We start from the raw sequence: 26,158 nt of genomic DNA, 5'->3' as shown, positions 1-26,158 counted from the left end.
GTAAGTCATTTGTGCATTAATGCGTATTGGAGACACGAACCGTTTAAAACGATTCATTTCAATTTGGTGAACTGCTTCAAAAAGATCCGGTTACATCGAATGATTCGTTCGCGAACCGTATATCACAAACTGCTGTGTTTTGAACTCTCTCACAACAGACACGGAAAAGAAGACAATGATAAATAAAGTCGTAGTTCTTGATTTTTTTTTTGACCAAAATCAAAAAATATCTGTGTAACTGTGTTCCGAAGATAAACTGAGGTCTTACAGGTATTTCCGATGCTTCAAAAAATTCTAACTGACCCTCTGATGTCACATGGACTACTTTGATGATGTTCTTACCTTTCTGGACATGGACAGTAGACCGTTCACACAGTTTCAATGGAGGGACTGAGAGCTCTCGGACTAACCATTTAATTACTCACCCTCATTTTGTTCCAAATCTGTAAGAGCTGAAACTAAAGCGCTTTCTGACCCTGCATAGACAGCAAAGCAACTAGAACATTCCAAGGGGCAGAAAGGTAGTAAGGTTGTTGTTAAAATAGTCCATGTGACATCAGTGGTTAAATCTTAATTTCACAAAGCTACGAGAACACTTTTTTTGTGTGCAAAGAAAAAAATAATGCCTCTATTCAACAGTTTCTTCTCTTCCGTGTCAGATTCTGCCACATGTTCATGACAGTTCTCTGCTTGCATGCAAGGGGCGGTGCATCCAGGGTCTATGTCAGAACACAGGCTCCTGCACCAGCAGCATCACATGCATGCGTTGTGATTCTCTCTTGAAGAGAAGAAATTGTTGAATAAAGTCCCTATTTTTGGTGCTCTGTGCACACAAAAAGTATTGTCATAGCTTCATAATTATGGTTTAAACACTGATCTCACAGGGACTATTTTAACGATGTACTTACCTTTTTGGGGCCTTGAATGTGGTAGTTGCATTGCTGTCTATGCGGGATCAGAAAACACTGATTTCAAAACATATTTTCTTACGGGTTCTGAACCACATGAGGGTGAGTAATAGTGACAGAATTTTCATTTTTGGGTGAACTCTTCCTTTAAATTCAAGAGACTTATTTTTTTTTTTACAGAAGTGAAATGACATTTGATAAGAAGTTGTCTTTACTTAAAAATTTATAAAAAATAAGTGAATGCTTGAAACAAGAAGAAAAATGCCAATGGGGTCAGAAAAATAATTTTCTTTTGAATTAAGTTGATTATTCTTACCATGTTCAAAGCAAAACTTTGATACATTTTGAGAAATTTTTCAGAAAACAAGACACAATATCTGAAGTCATTTTGCTGCTGAAGTAAATGTATCTTGATTTAAGAATGTTCAGATATTTGTACTGTGAAACAAGACAAAAATACTGTGCAAGAAAATATTTTTTTTTGCAGTGTATCCTCTTTACCAGAGAGTTTTCTTATCATTAACTTGTGGATTTGGAGACATAGTAACCTTTGGCTCTTGAAGCAGTAGGTTGATGGGTAAATAAAGCTTGTGTATTTGCTTTTAAAGCTGTGCTGCACTGACAAACACATACTGATTGAGTCACGATACTGCTTCTCTCTCGGGATAAGATGGAAAGCTGTGCTGGATCATTTAGCAATATCATAGATATTTCAGCAATTTCATGGACATTGACCCAGACACGCTGGTCCCATACTAAACAGGACATCAAATCAACGTACATGCAGAGCATTTCCAATGTGTTTTTATTCATTTACTTCTCATAAATGTAATAATGACAGTTTGACTCACAAGGAAAAACAAGAAGAAGAAAACATGTACAAACACATAAAAAGACCCTTCGACTTGCACATACCAGGTTGGAGGACTCCGGCAGAAGATCTTCTGGTGAGGAGCATCATCACGTCGCCCACAGAGATAAGCACAGATTTTTCTGATGTCTTCTTTAATTAATAAGAAGTAACATCATTCAAAACTGTCTTTATCCCTGCGCTAGCATGTGTGCTCCTCTGTCTGTCGGAGGCACTCTGAATCCGAAGCAATGGAGGAACAGAGAATCCAGAGGAACAAAGACACTACAGGGGTGCAGATTAAGCAGGAGAAGAATGATCTAATCAGAGCTACATGGTGAGGAGTGAGGTTACACAGACTTACACATCCACCACAAACACAGACACAGGGCAGAGGCAGAGGCCAAGGGGAGAAACACACTCAACTACACAGAAGCAGCGTTCCTACCATGATGACTCTGAGACCGAACCGGCCAGTGCTTCTCCCCTGGAAGACACAACCAGGCAGAGTCAAGGTGAGTCAACACATCACAGACCTTTAACACCAGCATCATTTCCAGCAAAGCAAAGGGAGGCTAGTGCTCATCACCAAAAATAATGACACTCGTGTCCAAGTTCTCCTTCCGCTTGGCAAACCATGGCATTAATTAGGACGGAGTGAATCATCGTGCTGTTTTGCAAGAGAGAATGGAACTGAAAGAAATGTGTCACTCGGGATGAATGCGTTTTCAAATACGCTGCAATTATTGCTGTGAGCATTTGAGTAACTTTTGGGGGGTGGGGAGGGGGTGGGGTGGACCAAAATAACTGTGCATTCGCAAAAAAACATTGTTGCCTTTTCATACTCTGGATGCACATTTTCACCCAAAACCGACAAACACACAGCAGGTCATTGATGAGTGAAGCCTCCCACCTAAAGTGTTTTTCTTATTTTTCTCTCAAACATGTTTGAGTATTGTTCGCCGTCTCTTTGTACAGTTCCCATTTCTGAGAGACCTGTAATCTGCTCGTGGCAGGATAATAGTTGACTTCAGTATTCACTGGGAGACGCATCGAATCTGAGGAGGCAGCAAAATTCAATTTCTGATGAATTCAAAGCCCGTTGCATTCTGTTATCCACATCCGCCCAGCAATACATACAATGTAACTGATTACATATCAAATCCAAGTAAAGCCTTCATCCGGCTAGATCTCTCTAAAGACCTTGTGAGTTCTTTCAGAGCTTTGAGCTCGTCTAACATCGTCCCTTCTAGAGATTAATAATGAGAGAGAAGCACCACCAGGAGATGGAGATGAAAAGATGCTATGAAGTAGAAAACATTAATGCGCTCTGACCGCAGGCTAGTAGAGGTGTAGTGCTTTGATCCATCATTATTGATTACATATCTGCTTTTTTTTTTTTACCAATCATCATCGGTACCTAAGACCACTGTGCACTATGACTTTATGACATACTAGGTTAATATTGGGAATAATGCAAAAGCAACTCATGGGATTCATTGTCACTGAGGGGAAAGAAAGAGATTAAAAAAATAAAAAATATATTATTTGACTTTCTTTTTTTGTCATACTGCGCACTTTGTAAATACATATCTACATATTAATAACCTGTACATTTATCTAAACAATTATCCTTTTTTTCCCCTATACTTCTTATTTCTGTATATACATTACATTATTATTTTTTGCTTCCTTTTTTTATATATTAGTGTTATATTACATCCCTACTGTGTTTTTCCTATGTATGTCTGCACTATGTTGTACTTTCTTCTACACTGCAAGCTCCTGTCCTCAAGTCAAACAAACATACTTCGTAATAAATGTGTATAAACATACTTTGTGATAAATCTCTTCTGATCTGATGTGATCTAAGCACAATAATTAATAATGACAAATTCTGCTGTTTTAATTGCTTACAAATCATATTTGAGCCTTTTTGTTTATTTTTATTGATGGAGCTGTATAAAAAGGACAAGGAATGGGGAGAATTGGTAACCTGTCTTAAAGCATGTACAATAAACACCAAACCACAATCTCAATCTACCTTATAGTTAAAAAAAGAACGGGAAAAAAAAAAGAATGGACACAGCCATTTTCAAACCATTTTTCAAGCCAATTTTTTGTGTAAGAATACTTAATGACTTCAGCATTTCATTGCTGTATAAATGGTGCAAAACAGGAAACAATGGGGGAAATGTGAGCTAAACTCAAATGTGTGTATCAAGTCTAAACACCTTTATTTCTATAACATTTTAAACAATACATACTGTCAAAGCAGCTTTACAGTGATACCAGGAAAAAGTAGAATCAATTATAGAAACTCAACTATGGCGACGGTTCAGATTCTAACTGATTTTTGGTTCTGAATAGATTCAGATACAGTTCAGTGCTGGTTCAATTCAGATCAATAACAGTGTAAAGACCAATGTATGTTCAATGAATATGAATTGATCTTTTATGAGTTGTATGAGTGTGTATTAGTGACTAGACTGCATCTCTGGCACAACAGCCAACAGACTGGATTGAATGATGGACTGGACGGCTGTCAGAAACGGAGTGGATTGAAATGCTGTCAGTATGGACTGGATTCAGAAGGTGTCAGTAACGAATTGGGTTTAGATGGTATCATTATTGGACTGGATTTAGATGCTGTCAGTACAGACTGGATTCAGACATTGTCAGTAACAGAGAGGATTCAGATGCTGTCAGTAACAGATTGGATCTAGATGCTGTCAGTACTGGACAGGATTCAGATGCTGTAAATAGCAGACTGGATTCAGACTCTGTCAGTATCTGACTGGATTTAGATGCCGTCAGTAACGGACAGGATTCAGACGCTGTCAGTATGGACTGGAGTCAGATGCTGTCAATAATGGATTGGATTCAGTTGCTGTCAATAACAGAGAGGATTCAGATGTTGTCAGTATCTGATTGGATTCAGATGCTGTCAGTAACCGAATGGATTCAGACGCTATCAGTAATGGACAGGATTCAGTCACTGTCAGTAACAGATTTAATTCGGATGCTGTCAGTAACGGACTTGATTCAGACGTTGTCAGTATCAGACTGGATTCAGATACTGTTAGAATCAGACTGGATTCAAAACTGTCAGTAATGGATTGGAACCAGTTGCTGTTAGTAACAGATTGGATTCAGACACTGTCAGAAACAGAGCAGGTTCAGACGCTGTCCGTAACGGACTGGATTCAGACGCACTTAGTATCAGATTAGATTCAGAAGTTGTCAATAACATACACTGTGAGAAACTGACTTGTTAATTCAGTGCCTCCAGCCTTGTGGTTAGTGCACAGACACATAGTGCAACTGTGCTCATGGCGACCCAAATTTGATACTCGATGTCAAGGTCCTTTGCCGATCCCGCTGCCCTCTCTTTATATATATAAAAAAAAAAAATACTGAAATGGATTCAGATGCTGTTAGTAACATACACTGTCTGAATGGATCTGGATTCAAGACACTGTCAGTAACAGCTGCAGTCAGACCGCCAATGAGACAAGCTCCACAAACATGTCACCGAGGTGCTGACAGAACAGAGTCACTCCAACTGCCCAGCGAACTCATTCTTTCTCAACGACAGCAGTCGATGTTCACAGAGATTTTCATTTAGATTGTGACCGAGAGTAAACAGTTCTACAAGAGCACTGCAGGAGTTGTTTGCTTTTCATATGAACAGGTCACAGCATGCTGGAGTATTTCGAATGGAATCAGTGAGGTCAAATAGGACGAAGAAGGATTCTCACATCTCAGCCAATGATTTCATAGGACTTTAATGGATAATGATTTACCACAATTTGTTTGTTGAGTGCTAATCATTTGAATGGGTAGAGAATACTTTGAGAATGCTAACTATATATATATGTAGTATACAGTTATATACAGTATTATTTTCATTTCATTTTTTCCATTACTTTTCATTGTATTTACTTTATTATTATTATTATTATTATTATTATTATTATTATTATTATTATTATTATTTAATTTCATTTTCCTCTTTTTTTTTTTTTTTTTTTTTTTTTTTTTTTACATTTAAGTGTACCCTCGGGTAAAGTTAAAAATCTTCCTAAACAACTTGATTACAGAGTTTCATCAGAGTTATTATTTTCCAAGCCATTGCCAAGCCTGATAATCACTATTTTAAACCCTGTTATTTTACAGTATTTGAATGACCACACTAATATTACAGACACAGATTCTGATCATTTCTGAATCTGGATACTGAGAAAGGCTGTAAGAATCCACATCCACAAGAATCCAACACACGAGAAAATAGATTGGTGTAAAATGCCCATTTAACCTGAAGGGCAAAAGTGCTGAAGAGTAATATGCATCAACATAACAAAAACATTGATATTTTATCCACACAGAGGGACTTTATGGCCATTAAATCGAAATAAAACCTGCACAAATAAATAATTTAAAGATATAACTGGCTCTGAGAATGCAAACACAGCAGAGGCACAGCATAACCATTGGTGTGTGTATTCCCAGCACTGCGCTGTTGTGAACGAACGCATCAGTAACCAATGCCATGCCAGTCTCACTGCAGTCAGTTACAGAAATGCAGCTTGTTATTTACAAGCTTTCTTTGTCTCTGCATCACCATCCTAAGAATCTAAAATCAACACTTGCTGTGAAAAGCACTCGGGTGGAGTAATAACTCACATTAATTAAACATCCCGGGCAGCAGTTCACTTCAGAGGAGGCCTTTTGTTCCCGAGCACAGAGGCTCACTTCCATTAACATATTAACAAATCAAATCCTGCAGAACCGAGGAGAAGCTGTACATACTGTATGCCAGTTACTGTATATCTCTTATATTTGTCCGTGTGATATTAGCATTAGTCATTTCTGTTCATTCATTGACTTTTCAGTTATTTGTTAGATAAGCTAGTATCCGGCTCCACTAGAGAACTAGATGCTGTTTCCAGACAGCAGAGAGAGTCAGTGGTCAGGCCTGCAGGAATTTCAATAGGTTCAGGGTTGTGATGATTCATTGTAGTCAGGAAAGCACAGCGTGAATCTTGCCTAATCCTTCTGCATAATAAACACCAGCGGTTTAATTGGGTACGTTTGTGCAGATCTGATATATTAACTATGTCGATTTTGTATGCAGAACTGTTTTCATCTGTAATGAATATGTGCATGTATATAAATCCTGACAGCAAAGTGTGACAATCTGAAGCTCATCTGAAAGAAACACACATGAAATGCTACAGTGACTATAGCGGAAAACTGATATCATTAATCAGTGTGTTCTGAATAAAAATCTTTGATAGCAGAAGACAATTTCAATGAATATGGAACAAAATAGGGCTGGGAAATCTTTCAAAATTAAGATTTATTTTTGCTTTCCTTTTTTTTTCTTTTTTACAGAGGTTCAAATTCCTGGGAATTTTGTTCCAAAATCTAAATGTGACCTTAAATTTCATAATAAAAATATGAAAGATAAAAAAATGTTTTGATAAAAAAACAAAAAAACAAATTAGTATTATTAATTAATCATTAATTATTAATACTAAAACTATTACTAATAATAATAAACCATAAATAACAATAACTATGGAAGCTATCTTAAAAAAAGAAAAGAAAGTGTGTTATTATGTTTTTAAATGTACCATGGTAATATGATTCCCTAAAGTGCGCAAAATTACCATGTACAGTACATAACCATGTCATTCTATCTGATTCCATTATTTTATATGGTGTGCAGTGACATCAGCAGAGCTACATGATCAAATATACAGAGGTGGTTGACAAGCTCATCATAGAGGGAAAAATGCCATGGGAGATGGGATGAAATGATACTACTGATCGTGAAAGTCAATCCTCTGTTGATTTATACTTGCTGGACATCACTAAACTGCTATTCATGATCAGAAAACCTGATCGTGCCAAATAAACAAGCACATGTCTGACCTCTCCAAATACATAATCATTTATGGGTCGAGCATTTCAGTGAAATCTGAGAGCCACCCAAATAAAAGGCGCGCTAATGCATGCATGTCTTTGCTGAAGGGTTTGGAAAATGTTTTAACATCTCTCCTTTGCTCCGATCAGAGATCTGTTGCAATGCTAAACAAAACTCTCATAGTCACAGTGCAAAATCACCAGACACATTCCCATGCATCACTTCCCCGGCATTATCAAAGATCTTGCTTTCTTCACTTGATATTGAGTAGGCCTATGTACCAAATTCAAACGGCACCCAAAGAAGTCAAATTAATTATGGTCTGTCTGGAGCTCAAATAAAAAATGTAGGCATGACATGTCGTGTCTTGAGAAGAATGAGTTCACGAATAAGAATTTGTTTGCATAATAAAAGAGAAAATCAAATTAAAACCAGAAGATGCAATTTTCCCTTCTCAGATGGACTTTTCATGAACAAAAGAGAAAAAATATTATAATGCAGGGTTACATATTTTCATTTATGACTGCTGTGAGTTGAGTTTTTGTTGTTGCTCTGCACCTTTTTTCATTAGCTTTCTTCAAAGTTTCTTTGTCAAATATTTGGTTTTGTTTGCTTGTTTGCACACATATGGGTGATTTTGCAACCTTATAGAACTGAAGAAATGCCACAGGAAGTGGAAGTGGTATATGAATTGGAATTACAGGAAAAGGAATCGACTAAAGTCTACACATTGTGGGAAATGAAGTGTTCAGTGGCACTGCTGCTTCACTGGGAAATAGGCTTTAGCACATTATCAACTGCTAAGACAACAGAAAATGTGAAAGAACACTTTTATACACACCCTTACGTTCCTGTAAACAACACAATGTCTGCACACACACACACACACACACACACACACACACACACACAGCTTGTGCAAACCATTATGTAAGAGCCTAATAGACAATGCTGCTCTGAAATCAGACAAAACCATGAGACAGGAAGCTCACAGCAGCAGAGGAAGTGGAAGTCAAAGCAATAATTTAGATAATGAAAACAATAAAAACAACTAATGCAGAACAATGGAGCAAAGGCTAAATTATCGACTTAAGCAGCCATGAATAGATCAGCTAGTCTGGGAGGGAAATTAAAAAAATAAATTGCACAATATTTGGACTCTTTAACTGTAATCAGGACTTATAAAGTTAAATATATAAACAGGCTTTCTCTAATGTATTGTTCATGAAGAATGTGAGTCGCACAGAAGGAGGTGTTTAAGAATGAATGGCAAGTCGTTCTGAATTCCAAACATTGATTTGGTTCTTCAGCACTGCGCCGCTCACAGCAGGTCCTTCAGATCCATCATGCAGATAATGCAGCCTCCACCTCTGATATTTGTCCTGCATCTCGATCAGTCCCTAAGGCTAAAACACACTTACAATGGTCACACACAGGCTTTCTGAAGCCACTCAAAACATGCTCCCAACACTGGAGTGTCTGGGGGACAGACATTGTGTTCACAAATGCCACAGCAAAACTGATCAAAATCTGCTGCACGTAAATGTCAATAAGTGTAACTTACCCAAAATGAGCGTCAGTACCAGATGGCATGTCTAATATGCTTTATAGTGACTGATCTGGCACTGATGAAGAGTACCACTGGGATCTCCAGTCAGCTGAATCCCTAAATTGAACATACTGTGCATCTGGATATATGCAGGTTAGACTTGGTGTTGTAACGACAGCTTTTAGTGATGGAATCAAATAAACCAGTCCATCACATACGGCTGTAATAACATATAATTCCTGACCACCAGTGACCTTCGACATATTCAAATACTGCTGCTGTGCATTACGTTTTGGTGACACTTCATTAAGACAGTCCACTTTAGAAATCCTAATAACTCTAAGTAACTTTGTTGACTCCATGTCAATTATCAGTTTTTAGAGTATTAGTAAATTGTCTGCTTAATATCTGCTAACACTTTATTTTGATGGACGCTCAACTGACTTTACCGTAAGTGTCAACTTATTCTACTAACCCAAACCCTAACCTAAAAGTAGACTAATTCTCTAATGAGAGTTAGTTGATGTGTAATTGCAGATTTTAATTACAGTAAGAAGAATATCTGAAGTGGATTATTGAAAAAAAGTGTATTACTTTTGTTCTAGTATATTAACAACTGAACTCAATCAACAATGAACTGATTTCAGCTGAATAATGACTGTTGACTATTGTCTTTTCAGAGCTTTTAAGAATTGAATTGAGTTTTTTTCTTGTTTAACACTGTAAAGCTGCCTTGAAACAACCTGTATTGTATAAGGCACTATAGAAATGTGACTTCACTTGACTTAAATGATGGTTATCATCAGGGTTGCATTCAGTGCGTTCACATATAATCTTGCACCATGTACTTGAAGACAGTTTGTCAAGACTGCATTTCATATCTGCATATCTTTGCTTCTTTAACTCAGAAGATTGAAAAATGTGTACTGTATATCCAGTGAATACGCATATGAAGAATTATAGAGTAAACAAATGCTATGAACAAGGCTTTTTAAGTGAAACAGTTGAGTGGGTGGTTGGTGAGTAAGATGCACTGAAGCACTTTTCAACACAAAAACCTGCAACTGTTTAGCGAATTTGCATGTATTTTAAGACTCTATGCCTCTTATTGATCAGTGTCACGATTACAATGATCTGAATGATTTCATGCTTGGTAATGGACAGGAAGCATGTCAATCAATATGGTCGCTGAAAACATCCATACGGGCTCCATGGAAACCAATGGTTTGCCATCTAGGTCAACACACAGACAGAGATTCGCCAATTAGTGTTTTTGGCGAGGGTGGCACGTTTACACCGCAGATATCATGGAAAGACCTGAACGGCAGGATACTTTCATAATTTCATTATCTTCACACATTGAGACGGGGGGAGAGAAAAGCGAAATTGTAATTATAATGAGCTCAAAGGCCAAGGGCAACTGGGAAAATCTATGAAATGAATCTTCAAGACACTGAAGGTAATTTGTTTTGAAAGGCGCAATCTAACTCAGTGAGTGGATCATGATGAATAATAACATTCTGATACAGACTGATATATTATAAATACACACATCTGGACAAGCACACGAATGTGAAGCTAAAGATGAGAGGAGAGATGCTAGAAACTGCTGCTCAAGAAAAATCTTACATAAACCAACCAGCAGAGAGAAGCGGAGAGAAAGTCCATTTAAAACAATGAGTAAAAAATAAAGATACATAACTTGTATATTCAGAAAATATGTTTGTCTAACTGGACATTTTGGCAGAGAATGCATGATGCTATTGCCATCATTTCATAAATACATTTAGCTCCTGCCAGCTTTGAGCTGCACAAAAATGTAATCCTAATTATTAATTACAATTATTGCCATTTCAATATTTTTTTCAAATTTTGTCAGAATTGCACTTTCAGATAAACACAAATGAAGACCAGTGTTGGGGGTTACGTATTACAAGGAACATGAGTTACATAATCAGAAGTAACTAGTAAAGTACTACATTTCTCAGAAAATATCTGAGTTACTTTTTCAAGCAAGTAATGCCAGTTACTTTGTTTTCCCATTTACTGACTGACAGCACTCCTGTCCCAACATTGAGAGATGTTGAGTTGTGTGCGCTGTGTAAACTGTAGATGTACAGTAGTAGATTCAGTATTCCTGCCAAATAACAGAAAAATCCTTTATGTATTTAATCCCATTTCATTACCAACATCGTTGCTGCTGACCTTCGTTGATCCAATTAAACCATACTAATAAGCACAAATTATTTTAGATAAATATAACATTTGTGTTTCTTTCTTTCTTTTTTGTGATTGAGAAGAAAATGTTGTACTTTCTTCTCCTCTGTCTTATTTTTCCTGCACTGAAGGTTTGTTTCAGCTTTTTGGATTTACATTTCCTTCGGCCTGAGGCTTATTCATTTCACTTTTGGTGTGAGGGGGCTTTAACATTTGCCAAAAACAGAACTTTTTCATATTAAAAACAAACCAGGAAGCCCGGGTTGGATAAGAAAGTAACATAATGCATACTTTTTTATTGTAATGCATTACTTTTAAATATTACTTTCCCCAGCACGTGATTTTCGAAACAATTTGATGTAATTTTATTGACCTTTATTAGAGGAGAACATCCCAGCAGAGATCGCTAAACTGAAACATACACGTTTGACTGTGTTTTCAATTCATGAACACTTTTTTCCACAAAAAAATAAAATATTTTAAGGATAAATAACAATAAAGGAAATATTGTAGATGATTATGCTTAATTATTCGGGAGAAGCAGAAACCATGATTATGATTTAAATATGATTCATTGTGCAGTACTGTATGACTTCCATTAAAATGAATATTAATTTTACATCTAGAGTCTATAGATCTCAATTAAATATCACACTTATTACTGCACTCTATTAATGTATTGGGTAAAATTTGACACATTTCTTGCTATGCCATACACAAATTCTTCATACTAAACAGGGAATTGAAAGCACAAGTGCATGTATTTCCAGAACAAACTTCTTTCGTAATAATGTGGATCTTCTGGCCTCAAACAGAAGTGACAAACGGGCCCCAGCTCTCATCCAGCGCTCACCTCTCCCTTGGGCTCCTGATAACTGATGCTTGACTGACTTCACCGGCTTTAATGAAATGTTTTCATGCTTGCCTTCACTGCTGTATCTCTTACAGAAATCTAGCTTGGTGAAACTCTCGCGGCGCAGATAGGATTTTTCTCGCGAGCTGACAAAGAGATCTCAATGCACCGTTAGCCGGCAGGATTCCGCACTTTGAGCCGTTCATCAGAAGGTTAATGTAATTACATTAAATGATAATTGCACTTGTACTGTTCCGTCTCCAGGAGATGAGTTCGAGATACGTGTTCGGCATCCACACTAACTTAGCATGAGCTGTTAGGACCTGAAACCAAACCATGCATTATGCCTAATGTGCATATGATGAAACTGACATTGCATGGGTTACATTTCCATAGGTTAATATTCTTCTGACTCACTGAAAATGTATCATGAGCCCCTTAATTGTGTTTTACCGATTCCTCTCACTATTATACTATTGTGGCACATTGCTTCAAAGTTGTGTCTCTAGTGAAGTGAAAAGCAGGATAAAAAAATGGTTTCACAACATTTGATGTCTGTACCTGTGATTACACACATTGGGTGTGCTGTTACCGCTCTCAGAGGGAGGCAGGATCCGTTCCAGAGGATTTTAAAGGAGCCAGACACAATATTAATAATAGCGCAGCGGCGCAGCACTCACAGGAAGCCGATCAGTTGCCTGAGACGTGATGCATTAAGTAAGCATTAAACACGTTTTAATATACCGGTATGAGAGAAAGTTACTGAGAATACAAAGAACTGCTGTGGATTGTGTTGATCTCTGAAACCCATTATTTATAAATGAACTGTATGTTTTAAACCATTTTAATATTTAATTTAACATTACTAATGTATATATATTATATATCTATTTTAATTAGGGTGGGTATTTTAGAAAAATAGCCACTTTTCAGTTATCGGTGCTATATTACTCTTCAATATTACTTAATAATCCATTATGCAAAGTAAAATCTAATAATAAAGAGATAATAAAGACAAAATTCTAGTTTTTATTATCTCATATTTTGCTTTTCTCAGAATGCGTTAATCTGCTAATGAGGACAGTCTGGAAACACAGGGACGAACCAGGCCTAAAAAACTTCTTTGTGATGAAAGAAAAGGATAAAAACAACACATCAAATGATGGAAGATGCAAATTGCACCTGCTTTGTCTATATTAGCCATTCATATACAATCCACCTTACATGCTCAGTACCTGACATCAGTTAATATGTTTTTATCTTTGCAAGCATTTTCATATCTGTTTGTCAGGTGTTCAGCGGTGGCTGTGGCAGATATTGAGTAGATGTGGCTCCGATGTAGATCTGTCTCTGTTTCTCTGCTGCTCTCGACTCCTGAGGTCACCTCGACTCAGAGAGGAGCGGAGGAGAGCACTCGAGGGACGCAATCTGACATCAAACATCCTCCCACAGACAGATCTGAGATGTCTGCACTCCATTTTGTTCAGAAGATTGCAATACACGTTCAGCATTAGAAATGTGTGCTGTAATAATGCCTCTGTGATATTTTAGGCATGTAAAAGTGATTCATTAATAATCAGAAAAATCTATGTACTTGTGTGAGATCAGAATTCATCATTCTGTCATCATTTACTCCAAGCCCATTCAAGATATCCTCATTTGTTTGAAAGATAAAAGAATGTCGTAGAGGTTTGCAACGACATGAGAGAAGACATGACATACATCCAGCTTTCTCAGTCATACTGTGAAGTCTGTCTGGATTTCCTCTTTTCTCTCATCCTCCATTACTGACTGCCCTGTGCGCTTCCCGATGTCACCTCGGATCTGCTTTCTGAGGTTTTTTATCCTGTGCCATCACCTCAGCGTTAATATTGCACATCTTCATTTTTTAGATAAATATTGTATGGCTCTGCTGAGAGAATTCAAACTGAACTGAGAGCTTTCATGGTTCACTTTTGTATTATACAAATATATTTTGTCAGGTTGCTTACATTTAATATTAAAAGCACTTTTCTTATCTGTGTTTCCAAACATCTAAAACAGAATATGTGAGAATGAAATGAAATGATAATGAAAACCTGGAACTGGACTGCACTGATCACTTGGAGCGGGGATAGTCATGTTTCACTTACAACACATAGCTTTGTTTAGGAAATATTATTGCTGGTGTAGAGAAATTTGTACAAATTAACTTGTCGAAAATGTAAGTTATTTTAATTTTGTATTGAAGCATATAAAATTAAACTTACTTTCAAAGGTTGCCCTTTATTTCTACATTCTCACTCCCAATTTGTCACTTATTGACGCCTGGTCAGGACCCCTTGGTGTCACTTTTAAATGCACAGGTCATAGGTTTAGCCTCATTTTTCGACATGCAGGGTCCTCCGTTGCTTTAAATAAGAAACCCTTGGCATCAATATGCCGACGCAAAATGGGAATTTCAATTATATATTGGGTAATAATGTTGCCAAGTGGGTAGGTTTAGGGTAGGGGTGGGGTTACATGCTCCAGTGAAAGTATAAATTTTATATAAGATTATTTAAGTTTTTTTACAAATGCATGCAAAACATTCAATTAAGACAATCCTGCACCCTGCAAAATTACGCTAAAGGGGTACCTTGTGTGTCAAAAAGTGACATCAAGTGGTCTGCTAAATGTATAAAAGTAAATGTAACTTATTCTAATAACCTGAACCCTAAACAGTGTATTAAAAGATATTTGCAGGAAAAAATCCCAAACCACTAGGCTAGTGTTATATATTTTGTCCAGCTGATTACTAACAATATCTCTAATGTTTTCAACTACTTGTAAATCATGAGAAAATTCCCATTCTAAACAGTGACACGGGGCAGTGCAGTCGCCTGTCAATGATGTTAGTTACTATTTGTTACCGCCTTTACTGATGTAAAAACCACATGACAACAGTGTCGTGGACAAATGCGGAAGAAGCTTCACGAAAAACTTCAACTAGAAAGAGATGTCGATCTCGCTTGTGTTTTACTCAACAGGTGAGTTGTTTTGATTCTAATCTTTACAGAAAACTTATGCTATTATAACAATCAACAAGATTAGTATTATGGGGCATACACGCCAAACACGGGGCATCGCGTCTGTAGACCCCCCTCGAGGACGCGTCTGATCCATACTCTGATCGCGTCTTTGTATTGACTTTGTATGTAATCTACTCACACAAATCGCTATGTATGCCCAATTATTGTATTAGAAGACAACAAATCCCATCATTCCACGCTCCTTAACGTCATCAAATCACACGATTGTTATTGTTTTGGTAGTGCGCCCTCTAGTGGCAGTTCCTACAACCCGTACCTTTCATACTCTAATCAGAGAAAGCTGAGATATAAATGCAAAGTTACTTCTAGTTAGAGGAAAGTCTAAAGTAGATCATGGAAATAAAGTGTAACCCACTTGTGTATAATTGTTTGCACGTATAAGATTATCAGAAGTGAAAACCATTAAAACAGATTTTCTCAACCCTTCCCCCGAGGAGTGATTGTGCTGATCCATCAAATTGCACTCAACTTCTCCAAATCTAGGCTATTGTAAGTGTCCCGTCTGAAGCATTCATTGTGCTGGAGAATGACATAAAGGACCCTCCATCCATTAGCCTACATATCCAGCACTCAGAGTCTCAGTGGGAGTCGGACTGAACTCATGAGCTCCTGCTAGGCCTGTGTTCATTAGTGCTCAGAGAGCATGAGAGTTACGCAACGAGCACTTCAGGGATGTTCAGAGTGACAGACCTGCCCATTTCACAGGTCACACTCACAAAACTTATCAAAATCTACTGCAACACCTATATTAATGCATTAACCGGAAGAGAAAGCTATGCAACATGAGAATCATCGATTTGAAAACTAGCTGCCATGTTTACCAAAGAGGAGGCATGAAAGTGATTTTTTTTTTTTTTTGAGGGAGCACAATGTCCTTCTCAGGTCTTTCACACATTTTGTGCAATTTCAAAATGGGCACCAATGAAAACCGTAATGAGGCAATTATCCACACACAGCTGGCACGGAAAAGCCTCATGGAAACACTTTACTGCTCTCTCTCACACACACTCATACAGACACATATACTGTATATTAGAATTTGCCACTGATTCTGTGATGTTTATGTTTTTGTGTTATAGCATGCCAGAAAGCACTAAAATAAATAAACTATAGAATTAATTAATTAATTGTCTGCCACCCAAATGAAATCAACAAATAATTTGTTTATTCTGTTTTTTGAAGCACCAAAATAATACATCACTGCTTTTTCTGTTTTAGCTTTGGGCCAGTGGACAAATGCGTATTCCTATTCATCATGTTCTTCTTTGCATTAACATTATGCTCAATGCATTTTTAAGTGACAGGTGAGCAAATTCACTTTCACTAATTATTTTCTATAATTGACAGATTTTTATTTTATTTTACTACACATCAATTATTAAAACATTTCTGTGTATAGAATATTATATTCTTCTGCATTAGTCTTGACACACATTCATGAGAGTCTACATAACTCCTGAATATGATGTCATTTCTGATTCATGTATTTCTTTTCTTTTCTTTTCATGTTGGTGTAGTGTCATGTCATTTACCCTGATATAGGCTTATAAAGAGACAACCAGCATTATTACAGTGACTACAGGGACCACAGAAATCTGTGAAAGGGCTAACTGGATCCCAAGCACCAAAACATACAGAATTGAGCAGAGAGCGATTAGTCTAACTCTGATTCCAGGCACTTTCTGTTGTCATTGCATTTATGTGGTTTTCCACTGCGAGTGAGAATGGATCGGGAGGGATGAGCTCTGCCTTCCACTGTCTTCATTCCTGCAGCTTCCATATGAATAATAGATTACAAACCAAAACCAGCGTTTGCCTTGCAGGTGTCAAGCACTATGCTCATAAGGTCAAGAAAGTGTGCTGGGAAGGATATTATGTCTATTTCACTTCCCAGATATGATATGCTCGCTTCTTTGAGCCATTAAGTGTGAAATTTTGTGAAGAGGTTAATGTCTCCGACCATAAATAGGTCACCTTGTGTGGTGGCTGCTTATTCAGTGTGGAAGGAGCTCATGAAATTTTCATGGTATGTTATCCACATTAATCCATGTATAGGAGTTTCTTTATGTGAGGTCCTTTGTGGTGGTGTTTTATATAAAAGTCAGCGATTCGGAAACAAGACTGACCTGGCGCGATCACAAACATATTCATTCACACACAGAACATGCCATTTGCAAACAGTATTGTAATTCATGTCTCCTTCTTTGCTTTGCCTTTCATCGGCTAATGTATTCATGAAAGCATTGTTGGTAGGGGGTTTGTAAATTATTTTTCCTCCTCATGCACATCTGAGATTAGCAGCGTGCCAGTGTCTGTTTCGTGCTGAGATTAATGCTCTGAGAAGCAGCTATGCAGTCCAGCATATCCGACATACATCCACAATCAGATTACTGTCCATTTCAACTTCAATCAATGCTATTTACGTCAGAAGGAGAGAGAAAGAGAAAGTAATCTTTCAATGTGAACTGACACAATTTATAATTCAATTTGTAGCATGGGGAAGTGAGGGCAGTATTAGCACATTACCATAATAAAATAAAAGAGACGAATGATAAAGCCATAATTTATTGTCTGTCATATTGAATGCACTGCTTTTTCAAATAGCATAAGTTGCTTTATATTCTGCCATTGAGGATCCTACAGCTACAGTACATGAATCAGCAACGAATATCATATTTAAGCACCAAGGCACTTGTGGTTGTGCAATGTCGTCAATACGGTCATGGCTAAGGAGCGCTGTTAGGCACGACACGCAACTGAATGCCTGCAACTGCTTAAGCCATCACTACATTCATATATAGCGCAAAACTCAATGCTTTCAGAAACACATCCATAATGTGTTGGACTGGTAATGGTTCAGTACAAAACTGTAAATGTTACTATTCAGCCAAGGTCATGTCATATAATATGTTGAAGCAGTTTAACTTCAAACAATTTTTAAGGCCAATTTTGCTACTGTGTGAGGTCGCCACTTGATATACCACATAAAAAGAGACAAAAAGCCACTTTGAGGAACACTAATGTAAATGGCTTATGGATCCTACCATGCATAAACAATAAAGAAGACACAATCAAACAGCTTCATTATATGCTGTTTACTGAGTACAAGGAAGCATCTTATAAAATAGAGAAATTAATCAGTGAGGCACAGTGTGACATATTCATTTCATTACGTGTGAATAATCTGCTTCTATGAAGTATCTGGCTGGAGTTCAATGACATGCCAAGTGGCTTCGTCTCAATACCAACATGCTGCTTCTGAAATGGTTTATTTTTCTCCCACATGACGTACGGATTCCTCAAACATAATAAATTTTGAAGATGAAAGCATTTGCATGAAAAACTCTCTGCATTCCAAGTGATGCATAAAACATCAGCACTTACTGTAAGAAGCTCTGATAACAAATTTTTGGAGTCCTGATTGATACTGTAGATAAGTGAGGAGCCCACCAAACCCAATCCAAAATCAACCCAACCCAAATATACCCAGCACTAATCTAAAATAACCCAACCAACCCAAACCTACTCAACCCTAATCCAAACTAACCTAAACAAATCACCTAGTCACGTTCATACTATTTTTAGTCTAGTCTAGTTTTAGTCGATGAAAACTGATGACATTTAGACTAGTTTTAGTCAATGAAAATTGCATTTTAGTTTATTGTTAGTAATGCTATTCTATTTAACCCAGTCAACATAGTACAAGTATCTAGTAATATAGACAAAACCAAAATTTTCTTTTGGCCAAACCCATTTCAAACAAGGTTATATTACGGCGCTTTTCCACTGTGTGATATGACTCGTCTCGGTACGTCTCGGTACAGCTCAGTACGGTACAACATGACTCGACTCGGCTCGGTTTGCATTTCCACTGCAGTTTAGTACCACTTTAGAGTTGGCGGGATTATTCACATATCGTTATTATTGCGCCGCCTCTACTGTCGTTACTCATTAAATTTGTGTTTTATTCCACGTCGCCCATTAAGCTATAGCTGGATCCGCTCCTCTGCTATCAACGAGAGGAACGCCTGTACTTTCTCAACAGACAAAGAAACAGACATTTTTGGGTTGTTAAAAAAGGTGTGCTCGCTCAAAACTCATTGCATTCGATCCTTCGCTGACTTTGCTGATTTAAATCTAGTGGTTCTTTTGTGTTTGTGTCCCAAGGTCAGTGAGGCAGGTAGTGAAGATACTCTCCTGTCAATCAGAGTTTACACGTCATGTTTTGGAAACAGTACTGTTCGCTTGAAATCTCAACCAAAGTGGTCCTAAAATAATACCAGATACCAGGTACTGTACCCAGTGGAAAACCCTCCAGAAGTGAACCGTACCGAACCGTACCATGCTGTACCATGCAGTGGAAAAGTGCCATTATTATATTATATTGTTACCTTATAGACTCAAGATTCCATTCCATTCCAGACAAGGAAGACTCTCTTAATTTATAAAATTTATTTTACCAACCAAACATGTTAGAAGTACACACACATGAATGTAAATAAAAACAATAAATAAAATAAAATGAATAAATAAAAAATCTGCAATTTTTTCTCTTAAAGACGAACCCCGGCTGGCCAGCCATCGGTCCCTTTCTCTGTGTCAAGGCTGATTTATACATGACGCGTCTGCAAGTTCGCTTGGGTAAGCGCAGAAAATATGACGTCATCGCGGTGTTGGCGGAAGTTCACTTTGAGTGTGCACAAACTCATTTCATGTGGCGGAGTGAAGGCATTTTTTGTAACATTCCGTTCAGGGTGATTCTAGCCAAACAGTCTGTGCCGGCATTTGTGTGAATCAGAAGCAGTTTAATGTTAAGTTCAAACTCCATCATGTTTTTTTACGGAAAACTATTTTTATTTTATGTTATTTATGGAAGGTGCGCTAGCAGTCAGCGGAGCCAGGCAAAAGTATAAATCACACTTAACTTTGTTTGTTGTGTGAGACACAGGAAACAGAAATACTGCAAAATAATAATAACATGACTAAACGAGATGGAATAACGTTATAACATTGTGTTTCGTCTGTTTTTTTGGTCAGCGAAAATGAAAAGACATTTTAGCATATTTTTTATTTTGTAAACCACAATTAGACTTGTTTTTATTTGTCAACAATATTGCATTATACATTTAATTATAGTCATCGTCACATGACCAGCATTTACATTGCATCTCATCTCGTTTTCATCACTTGATAAAGGTTCATTGACGACGATATTTAGTCATAAATTTCGTTGACGAAAGCAACACTAGTCTGAACAAAACCTATAAGTTTAAGGTGGGGAAATACACTGGTGAAAAATATAATTTGAAATCTTAAATTATTTGTAAAGGCAAGAGTTTTTGTTCTTTTTAACAGCTGGAATATGCTTGAAATTTCATATGGGTCTAGTAGGATTTATTTATTTTTGGTTTCTCTTACATATCTGGGTATGAGTATTTCACATCTATATGAAAACAAGCATTCATGTAACAAGAGAAGATAGAAAAGAACAAAATAACCACACAAAAATATTTAAAGAAACATTATCTCTTATGCAGTTTAACCTCAAACTTTGTGTAAAAGTGCATGATAAGAGTTTCTCTTGCATAATAAATGAACCTTTCAAGACACTTCAACTCTCTTGAAAGACCTGTAAATTAGCATAAATGTCCTTTAGCATTTAAAAGAAAATGGATTTGCACGAATGTCCCCATTCTCCTATACTACTTTTTTTTCTTCTTCCAAAATAAAGTCTAGCCATTCTCACACTGTCCCACGACACGCAACGTATAAACCTTCATTTTTATTGGAAACTTTTATCTTTTTCCCCTTGTGAGACACTAGGCTCAGCTTTCAATGCCAGCTTCGGAAGCAAATCAGCAAATACAAATCAAGATAAAAGCTGCAAAAACATAAACATCTCAAAATAAAGAGAAATGGATCAAATGGATAGGATATTGAAGTATTTAAATCATATTTGCCCTGTCAAATTACACTATTTCAGTTTCTAGAGACCGAAGCGCACGTGATGAAAGCTATCCATTCAGAATCTCTTATTTATATGCTTGTTAAATTCTATAAACTTTTTTTTTTTACCTCTCAGTTTGTGGAATCTCTTCTCTGTGAAAAAAAACTCTATGAGGAACAAAACCGAGCTGGAAGAATATAAAAACTGACTTTCTATGGACATTCTGCTTCACTCAGGGAATATGGTGTGAGACAGCTGGACCAGCAGAGCAGGAGACGACTGCGTTGACATTTAGAGACTTTGCTGTTTATGGACACAGTGGGAGGCTCTTCCTGTTTGTTGTCACACTAATGAATTCACTGCTTAGGATTCTGACAGCTCAGACAGGTCACCTGGACACAGATTTTAATCATTGCTTTCAGACTTATATGTTAGAAGCTGACAATGTGCCCTAACCAGTCACCATACGACAAATCACATGTCTGTCAACGCTGAAGGCGAATCTCCTTTGACTTGATCACAGCCAATCAGAAGTTTGTTTCGAGGAAATGGACCAATCAGCTTTCATGTGGTTTCATGCGGTGCCTTCAAGCATAAAGCTTCAGAAATAGAATCTAAGCAATCAGCAGGATCTTGTTTCTCTTCTTTTTATTTTCCCAGTTAATGTGTTTACTTCTGTTTGCATAATTGCACATTCCTCATTGCTGTTAAAAAACAATCTGCATTCAGGTTTGCAGTGGTGTTTGCACAGTCTCAATCAGTTTCCAAACACAATGAAAATGCATTACAAATCTACTCCATTTGGGGGGAAACATTTATGTCCAGAGGCTATAAAACCCACTAGGGTGGTGCTGAGTCATTCACAGCCTTGGTTTGAATTTCCATAACATAATAAACTGCAATCAGGCACCCGTCAGGTTGATTTGATGTAGCTTATATGAGCACGGAGGTGCGTGTTAATAACTTTTCAGCCACAGATAAATCACTTAAACTCCAATCCTTCCACCCACCGGTTGTTATGCCGTCATGTCAATCAAACCGAAGTGTGTATTCAAATAATCAAGGATTGTAGGAAATGATCAATCCTGGTGGAGCTAGATGAGACTAAACCAGTCACTGTCTTTGGACTGAGCTCAAATCGTAATAAAATGGCCTGTTTGAAAATTCCATCTCACTTGAATGCGTCAATCAAAGCGTTCGGCCTGATTGTTCTTCTAAACAAATATATTTCAAAACTGATATGCAAATCATCCATATTTAACATATCAGGGGAGAAATGCCAATGAGTTCTCAGCTCGAGAATAATAAGAGAATTTCTAACCATTTTAATATCAGTCCGACTGACTTTTATTATTGGAATGGATATTTCAAGAGATTGTTTTTAAAAACAGAGAGAGAAGGGCCTGAGATTGAAGATTGCTTAAACATTTATGAATGGTTAAAATGTGATGCCATCTTACTCATATATATATATATATATATATATATATATATATATATATATATATATATATATATATATATATATATATATATATATTGAAGCTCTGTGTTTAATTCAACCAGTCTGGGCACTTTTATTTCTTGCATTACTAGTCTATGGAAGACTGTGAGAGGAAGTTTAAAATAAGAAATAAAGTCTGGAAACACATTGTGAGTTACACAATTACAGTTATCAGAAACAAAGTTGCTATTTGTCAGGATCATCAGCTGGAGTGCCCATGAACTCCTATAGAGGGCACTCCACTCAGGATTCTGCCATCTTCTATTCCCATTCCCAACTCCATTTCCCATAATCCCGTTCTTAGGGCTAATCACAAGCAGGTGTTCCCCATTTCCACTCCACTATATAAACTGTGTTTGGACTCTCAATCATGGCAAAGTCTTAGCCTGTCTTACATTTCCGAGCGTTTTCCCTGTGTTTGTTCCTTTTGTGTCTGACCTTTGGATTTTATACCGACTGTGATTCTCTGCTGCCTGCCCCGACCTCTGCTTGTTATTGTTACCGATTCTGGATATCTCTGACATACCTGATGCCGTTCTGGATTACTGCCTGTCTGACCATTCTTATAATAAAAGTTCCGCATATGGATCCGAATGTCTCTGGCTCCATGTTACACTATTACGCCATGTGAAATTAAGGCAAAATAAAAATTTTACTCTGAGGTGGAAACAGGCTTCCATACCTATATCATTTTTGCTAAACAAACTGGATAAATGTCAAACCTACAGTACAATGGAAAATTGCTGAATTCCCAATGCTATTGGGTCGGTATGCAACAATTTTTTCTTTTTCCCCAACTCACGGAGGCTCTATTGAAAGATGACATGAGGACTAGCATATTAACAAGTTTATGTGAAAGGACTGTCTGGATCTCTTAGGGAAACTGCTCTATATTCAAGCCGAGCCGAACCAAAGGTCAGAGCCTTGAAAACCAATCATATACAGCTGTCTTTCCTCCCTCTTAGAGCAGTTTGTGCAAACCTCTCCAGGAATGAGATGTGTGAATGAACAGCCACTTTGGGTCACTCAGGATATTACTCCGTTACATACATATTTTAATAATCATTAGCACTGCACAGTTTGTTTAGCAAACTCTGTAAAACTTTTTGACTGTAGAGTGAGAACTGTTGAAAATTCTGTAAATTCAGCCATTATTTACTGTGATCATTTATGTGGAACAAAACAACCAAAAACTTGCATGTGGTCCATAACACCAATAGAAATATAAGTGAACACAAGAAACACTGCAAATAAATCTTGGAGTCTCTGATTTGTGGGGGAAAAAAAATTAAATTTGTGTAATAAATCAATTGATTCAATCACATTTAATCACTGATTTGATCCTCTTGTAACTCACTGACACTGGTTGCATTAGCAGGTCACTGAAGAGAAAGGTTATCAGTGAATAATGGCATACAGTTTGGTCTGTTTCTAAAACACAGCTACAGCATCATCCCTAATAAAATATAAAAATAAAATAAAAAAGAACATATTTAAAATACATTTAGTATAGTTAAAATCTATTATTATGTTTACTGACATCGCTCGAGACTTGCAACACTGATTCGTGATTTTAAAAAATCGAATTAAACTTTATTTGGAGTACTACTGAAGTGTAACTGAAATAGCACAATGAAATATACTTCAGAACATCTTTAGTTGGACTTCAGCACAACTTCAGCACAAACAAAGTCCATTAAGGACAAAATTAGTTGCTCCAATTTAGCAAATGCAGGGTATTTTTATTAAGTCCACAGATATGTAAATGTATTTGTACTATACTTAGCATGAAAAAAATATATATATATTTCACAACATTTTAGTATATTTTTCCTTAGGAAAAAATCGGAATTTGGACTCAGAGTATAGAGCACAAGTGGCTGTTTTTTAAAAAGATCTTAAAAAGCCTTTTCTCCTTTTGTGTTCCATGAAATAAACAAACAGCCTACACAACTGGAACATGAGTACACTGAAAAATCTCATTTCATAACTCAAGTTCACATTCTTTGACTGACTGTAGAGCTCAGAGACTTTAAGAGCTGGGTTAAGATACATGGCATGATGACACACAAGCATGACTGAACTTTTAACAAGAGGTTATTTTCTTGATCAGCTGTATGTGAAGCAATGTTTGTTGTGACCTCTGTAACTCACCCTACAGCGACCAACATGCTATTTGAGCAGTCTCTTCATAATTATGAACCTGGGTGGACGATCACTCAACGTCTGCCCGCACACAGGTTTTATCACAGCTAGAGAGTTTTCCTCTGCAGTGACCCTTTTAATCACCATGGTGAATCTCAAAACCTGGACTATTTTGGAACATGAGGCAAAAGCGGTGAGGACGATACACAGGATGAGAATTGGTAACATGGCAACAATCAGAGGAAAAGACTGAGAGAGAAAGCCCGGAGCAAAAATAGAGCAATTTATCAAGGAGGATAACATTCCATGACAAGTCTGCTTATGTTATCGAGAGGGCCGTGAGCCCATCCAATAAGCACCGCTGGTCTCGGTCTGATCGTGACAGCGGGAGAATCAAAGAAAACCATTGATCTTAGTGCATCATTATCAAGAGGAGAGATGTGTTCACTGCTCTCGGCCTCGCTCTGATGAGGCAATGGTCTGGCTGGAATGAATCAAACGTGATCACTGTCATCAATGGACTTCAGGCTAGAAGGCATGTAAAATTTAACACACAGAAAATGATGTACAGTCTGCTCAACGAGTTATACTGCTGTGCACAACCTGTATTGATTGTTAATTCAATGAAAATGTAAAATATGTCTTGCCAAAAAAGTCTGAAAGGGAAAAGTTCACCCAAAATAAAAAATATGTCCTTAATTACTCACCCTCATGTCATTCCAAACCTGTAAGTCCTTCATTCAATTTCAGAACACAAATTAAGATATTTTTGATGAAATCCGAGAGCTTTCTGAACCTGCACAGACCACAGTTCAACTGCCACATTCAAGGCCCAGAAAGGTATAAAGACATCAATAAAACAGTCAATGTGACATCAGTGGCATGCCTCATGGTACTTTTGTGTAAATGCATCAAAGACTGACAGGACAGATAAGAAATTGTTGAATGAAATTATTATTTAGTTTTCATTGCGCACAAAAAGTAAGCTACATAACATTATGGTTGCACCACTGATGTACCATGGATTATTTTAATGTCCTTACTAGCTTTCTCGAACTTGGTAGTTACATTGATGTCTATGCAGGGTCAGAAAGCTCTCAGATTTCATTAAAAAATATCTTAACCCTTTGGAGTCGATTAACGTGGATCTTTGATTTGCGTTTTGTGGCATTTTCTCCTGAT

At 37.2% G+C, this 26,158-nt stretch overlaps 1 protein-coding gene across 5 annotated transcripts in view; it reads right to left on the bottom strand.

Annotated features, from left to right (window-relative positions):
* The window catches only part of LOC127968758 (protein shisa-6), a 53,359-nt gene that overhangs the window by 14,808 nt on the left and 12,393 nt on the right, over positions 1 to 26,158 (bottom strand). For 3 of the 5 annotated variants that reach the window (XM_052570097.1, XM_052570093.1, XM_052570094.1), the window contains exon 5: positions 2,207 to 2,245. The exons of the other annotated variants lie outside the window; for them this stretch is intronic. In XM_052570097.1, coding sequence (XP_052426057.1) covers positions 2,207 to 2,245 — 39 coding nt within the window. The remainder of the gene's footprint in view (positions 1 to 2,206; positions 2,246 to 26,158) is intronic. 5 annotated transcript variants of the gene reach the window in all.

This window comes from Carassius gibelio, chromosome B12 (assembly GCF_023724105.1).
Source record: "Carassius gibelio isolate Cgi1373 ecotype wild population from Czech Republic chromosome B12, carGib1.2-hapl.c, whole genome shotgun sequence".
In the NCBI taxonomy this organism is placed as follows: domain Eukaryota; kingdom Metazoa; phylum Chordata; class Actinopteri; order Cypriniformes; family Cyprinidae; genus Carassius; species Carassius gibelio.
The sequence above is the reverse complement of the archived record's forward strand: the minus strand, read 5'-3'. Positions and strand labels throughout refer to the sequence as shown.